The 6056-nt window shown below is 47.1% G+C and overlaps 1 protein-coding gene across 1 annotated transcript in view; it reads left to right on the forward strand.

Moving 5' to 3' along the window:
• Positions 1 to 2178: 2178 nt before the first annotated feature.
• The window catches only part of PRRX2 (paired related homeobox 2), a 10618-nt gene continuing 6740 nt past the window's right edge, over positions 2179 to 6056 (forward strand). Inside the window, exon 1 of the mRNA XM_006024396.2 lies at positions 2179 to 2194. Coding sequence (XP_006024458.1) covers positions 2179 to 2194 — 16 coding nt within the window. The remainder of the gene's footprint in view (positions 2195 to 6056) is intronic.

Below are 6056 nucleotides of genomic sequence, written 5' to 3' on the forward strand. Positions count from 1 at the left end.
AAGCAATCAGTGGGAACTGTGTGTTCGGAGAACCTCACCAGAAGCTCTCCTCATCCTGCAGGGTCAGACCCATTGGGAGCATCTACACATGTGCTTTAATGTTCATTAGCCTATTTTAATGCGTATTAAAGCGTCACAAAAAATATCTGCTTTCGCTAATGAGCATTAAAATAGGCTAATGCACCTTTTTCTAGTACCTCTCAATGGAGGTACTAAATTTAATGCACATTAGCAAAGGTGCATTAATGAACGTGTAGACGCTCCCACTGTCAATGACCCACTGAAACTTAACTGCTTCCCACACATGTAAGGCAGAGGAATCCTTCCATGGCAAACAGCTGTGCAACCACAGGGTGGAAGAAGAAAGCTTGTACCCCAGGAAGCGTTGTATTGAATTGTATTTCTTAGCCTGAGAGATGAAAAGCAGGTCCCAGAGCAAACCTCAGCTTGGTTACACAAATTGAGCTGGTTTTCCAAGTGAGAGCAAACAGTTCAAAGCCTGGACACTGGCAAGCTCCAGGGAGGCTGTGCCCGAGTGTAGGCCTGTATATACTTCTGCAGTCTCTATTTGTGTTGTGCTGCGCAGGCCAAATCCAATAGACGGAGTCCTTAAAAACAACGTGGCGGGGGCAAGCAAATGTTTGCAAAAGTCCAGGAACTTCATTACTGCTCAGGCACAACAGACCTCATGACATAATTTCTGCAGATTAAATATTTATGGTAGAGTTTTTGGTTCCCATCACATCTATAACTGTCAAATAGGAAATTCAGTGTAGTCAAGTGGTAAGAGGAGGGAAATGAGCTCTCCAGACAACTCAGGACCTGATCTTTGCTTTCCTCCCCTGTGAGACTCCTGGATCAGGAAAGCGATCCATTCCTGTTCGAGTCTGTACCAAAAGTTTAGTGGGTTTGAAGCTAGGCACATGGTCCCCTGCTGTCTGCAATAAGAGTGCTTTCCCAAGTCAGGATCCAGAAAGGGAATGAGAATATTTAGGATGCTTGGTGAGGTTTAGGAGTTAGAGCAGGTGACTAGGAGTCAGAACTCCTGGGTTCTCTTTTCAGCCGACTTGAAATATGGCTTTCAGCAAATCACTTTACCTCCTTGTGCTCAGGTTCCCCATGCATCTCCCTCCTGGGAAGAATGTATGAAGCTGAATTAATTAAGATCTGTAAAGTGCTTTGAGTTCCTCAGATGAAAGGTACTAGCAAAAGGGCAAATTATTTTTGTTCAAGGGAAGAAAAAGAAAAAGATCTAGAGAAAAAAAAAATCTACTCTGCAGGCCTGTATCGTTTACTTGGCAGATTAATCCGAAGGGAGACATTTAATATTGATTCCATGATTTAAGGAATGAGTTAAACAATTGCACATGAAGTCTACGTGGACATCATTATGATAGCTCCTTTGGTTTCCCTGGAGTATATAAAGGGAGTCCACATGTTTACCGAGAAAGACCATGGGAGAAACGAAAGACATTGTTTTTCCAAAGGATTTCTTGGCTGTAAAAGGCTCCACCACCCTGCGGCTTCCCTGATTAAGGCCCAGTGTTAATTTGTTAAATCCACATCAAGTGCCCAGAGAACCAGTTGTTTATTTTTGCTAATTCAGCCGGCTGAGATCAAATTGGGGTTTTATTTGTTAAGGATAAACGTTAATTAATAAAAGCTATTTATTTGGTTAGAGCCGGCCGCAGCCTCAGGGTCATATATGCCGTGATCATTATTTCAAGGAAAACAAACGCAAAATGTCTCTCAACAGTCTGAAAAAGGCAGAAACTTAGAGGGCTGAATTTATTTGTCTTAGGAAGAATTTACAGCTAATTCCCTTTAGGCTAGTTCAACCCTTAAATTATACTGAAAAAGAGAAGAAAAAAAGGAATTGCTGGGATGGGAGAGGGGAAGGTAGGGAAGAGAGAGGAAGTGACTGCAAAGAAGATTTGATCCTTTGGCTGGGGGGAAAGAAGTACAGCTGAAAAGGCCTTTGGCAAACTGCTCGCTAATAAATGGATCGTGTGAAATAATGCAAGAGATTGTGCGCTGCCCAGGTTCTTTTCTTCCTTGCAACGTAATGAGGCGAGATTTAACGTCAGCATTCATGGGCACGGATCCGCACCCACCCCTCCGGCCCCTGACTGCTGCATCAGAGGGGTAGAAAATTGTGTATTCGTTGTCCCAATCGTAATGGCTTATGAGCAAAGTGGGCTGCACGTTAGCAAGGGTGGCTGAAAGCTGTGGGAACAAGCAGCTCTCCCTGCACCAGCCAGTGCAGAGAAGGAGCTTGCCCAATCCAGGGCAAAGGCAGGATGTTTATCCTCTGCTCTCTTCCTTGCCTCATTTTAACCCCTAGACTTATCTCCATCCCTTCTTCACAGCAGCAGAGCCATTTAATAGTGAGTACCGTAGCACCAGGACTGTTGCGCCAGCCAACCCATACTGGGGGAACCACAAGAACTTTGTACAACCTTCCCTAGGCAGCAGGCCACCACAAGCTTTCAAGGAGCTAAGCTTGGCAGCACAGAGTGATCAGATCCCTGCTGTCCCTGCACTCAGAGCCTTCCTGGAGCCGCAGGATTAGGCCCTAAATAAACAACGGATGGCTTGAATTTCAGAGGCACAGCTCTCACTGGCTTCGGGCAGCTCCAACTGGCTTCAGAACTTAGGCCAATGCTCCTTTAAATTCAGTTTGAAACCAAAGCCAGGAGAGACAGCGTTCCCATCTGGAAGATGCAGACAGGCCTCAAGGACTGAATTCCAGCACAAAAGAGAAAAGATCCCTCAAAGCATGGCCATGACAGGAACAAGACGCTGGCCTGCACGATGCAATACCGTTACCGCAGCCCCTGGGAGCAAGCTCTTTTGCTAGGTAATGGGAAATTTGATGGAGATAAGTTAAGGTGAAGGAATCAAGAAACTCCACTCCTTGAGTTTCACCCTGTAGGTCTGAAGTGCAGCTGGTTTTCTGATGTCTCCGCTCAGCACAGGATTCCTAAAGAAAACCGATAAAAGCCAAGAAGGAACGTGCAAAATCAGAAGAATGGACCTGGTCTGCACAGAACATGAATAGCACAGGACAGGCTCTGGCACCAGATCCCGCTGTCCAAGACCTTAGCAGGCACTTCACCTGCAATGCAGGGTCAGATCTTTATTTTGAGAGAGCAGTTTTCCTCCAACCTTCAGGCCCAAGCCTGCTCTCGTTGAAGCCAATGACAAAACCCACATCAGCATCTTTGGGAGAAGGCTCAGACCACCTTCACTGCTTTACTGAGTTGTCTGATGGAATTACAGTGTCACACGAATCATGGCAAGGAAGAGGAGAAATGTAGAGAAGTAGGCAATGGAGGAATGTGATGCTCAGAAGAAGAGAAATCTAAGGGCTGTTTGTTTCAAAGGAACCTGACAGCATTTAGCCCCCAGGCTAAAACGTTCAGAAGTACCCAAGGGTTTTTACAATTTTCAAATTTGGGGGCATTGACATTTTCAGAAGTAACTTCAGTTCCTAAGTCCCGCTGACTTCCAGTGATGGAGGTACATTGGAGCCCTGTCTCACGTTTGCAAAACAGTAAAAAGACTCTTAAGTCACTTTTGCATGATTGCAAACATCATCTCCCCTTTCTCCTCCGCCCTATTGAAAGTCATTGGGAGCTGGACATCCAACACACTTGAGTATCCCAGACAAATTCCTTTGGAAGGCTTAGATCTTGGACTGGATTTTCAAAGCCCACTAGCCGATAACAGCTGTGTCTAACCACTAAACTTACTGTTCCCAGGAGTGGCATGCTAAGCGTTCTGTTCTGCCTTGTGTGAGCTGCCTCCTAAACCAGAAAGTGTAGCTAATTAGCAGGACAGGCTAATTACTTTGGTGGTAGGCTAACTGACACTGTCACTAAGCTGCACAAATTAGCCCGCCCAAAGATACCTTGCTTCCAGTTTAGAAAGCTTCCTGTCTGGAGCAGCTTGAGGGCCCCGCCGGCAAGGATGGTAAGTTTACTGTGTAGGCATAAGTGGAGAGACACGAGTTCCACTGCAAGCTCAGAGGGCTTTTCCTCCTGCGTCTCTTAGGGGACTTTTGACAATCCCAGCCTTCATCACCGAACTGCTCAGACTCCAGTGATGCACGCGACAGATGTGACGTTAAAGAGGCAGCGAGAATCTGCTTTGTGCTTTGTCTGAGCCGCATGCAAACCTGGTATGAAACTACAGCTTCCCTCCATGCCGCTGCGTTCCACTTCACTCCGATTACCCCTGGCAACTCTGTTTTTCTTCTCCGAGTTCCCGAGCAGCCTCTCTCCATTTTTTCCCTTGCAATGTCATCTTTCATTATTCAGTAACGCTATCCCTTTCCCTCCCTACCCCCTCTTTATTTTTTTCCCCTCAGAGGAAATTGTAATCAGCGGAAGATAAATACACCATAAAAAGGCGGCTGGGGGGAATGTTTCAAAAGTCCCCTCTGACCTCCAGGTTGGACAATCAAGTCAGTGTCTCCAAATGGAGCCACAAATTAACAAAACCATGGCAAAGGCAAACTTGCAAACTCCCTCTGTGGCTACGGCCCCTCCCTTGAGGAAGGTCTGCAAAAGCCCTTCGGGGAAGGGAGCGGGAAGAAAGGAATATGGTGCCGAGCTATTTCTGAGTTTCCATAATTAACAAGTCTTATTCTTGGAAAAGCATCAGTACGGGAAAACACTTTCTAATTCCTGGTTGAAAATCCCAGAGAAGCCAGTTAAGCAAGGCTTCCTCCTGTGAGTCCAAAAGTCAAGCGCTAATGAGGTTATCTGATGGCATGGAAGCCTTTGGCATGAAAAAGCAGTGGCTGGGCAGCAGAGTTAGGTTTGGATTTGGGGCCAGATGTGTGACTGTACAAGGCAGAGGTGGGGGTGGGGACTGGACTTCATTCAGTTCAGTCCCCCTCATTCCCTGAAGGCATGAAAATGGAACATTTGCTTATATTTGTTCCTGAAGGCTGATTCCAGCTTCATAAGGCATCTTTTTCTAGAACGGGAGATCGCTCCCAACCCTGTGTGCTGTAAACCTGTCAGATGCATGCCACTGGCAATTAGAGTGGCATTTATCTGGTCCTGTCATCCTGCGCATGGGAAGTGCTCCAAAGCGTGAGCTAAGTGAGAAAAGATGTTGCTTTATTATGGGGCAGGAGAACCCCGTCCAAAGCTAATTAGACGAGCCAGACAGGTACGCCCAGGCGCGGAGCCTCCTATGTGCAATCAACAACGCAGCTGGGAGGGAGGGAAGGGGGGAGGAAAAAAATAAAATCACATGACGAAAAATTCTTCTGGCAGCAAAGGGCTTGTGCACAGGGCTTTGGGAACAAAGGTACGCTGTGCGCCGGGCCGGGATGCAGCTATCTTTCAAGTGAACATTTGAGTAGGTGGGAAAGGCTTTCGCCAGCTCACAATAGCATTTAAGAGCGTCCCTGGAATGTCCTGTGTGGTTTTTGCGGTTCAGGAGAAGATCTCTCTCGTACGTGCTTTAGGGGCTCTTTGAAACTAGCAGTGGGGCCCGAACAAAAATCCTGGATCTCCGTGTCCTTAGACTTTGCAAAGCTCAGACAAAAATATGATCCGCCCCGCTCTGCACATGGAATCACGCAGCGCCGGCTCATTTCAGATGCCAGCCCTGCACGGAAATCATCTGGCACCGCTGGTCTGTGATCGAGCTGGGACCCGCTCCCATTAAATTCCATGTGAGTTTTTCTATCGACTTCAGGGATCAGCTCTTTTAAAGAGCCCTGCTTGGCCAGGGTGCAAAGGAGGCAGACAGACTGGACGGGTTCTTGTGACAGCATATTCTCCTCAAATTGCTTCAACTGGGAAATCTAGATGTCTTTTAGCTGACCAAATTTGGGCAGGGAGAGAAGCAAGTCAGTCTCTTGACCAGGGGTGCTCAATCCCAACCCTAGCCCATGGAGCCATGGCATGCATCCTAGAGGGCTCCCCATGGGTTGAAAAATTTGGTGATGGAGGAGCAGTGGCAATTAATACTGTCAAACTCTCAAGTCCTCCCTCCCACGTGGCCGGGTCAGGGCTGGGCCATGCCCTTTCCCT

Source organism: Alligator sinensis, unplaced genomic scaffold (genome assembly GCF_000455745.1).
Source record: "Alligator sinensis unplaced genomic scaffold, ASM45574v1 scaffold388_2, whole genome shotgun sequence".
NCBI classification, from domain to species: Eukaryota; Metazoa; Chordata; order Crocodylia; family Alligatoridae; genus Alligator; species Alligator sinensis.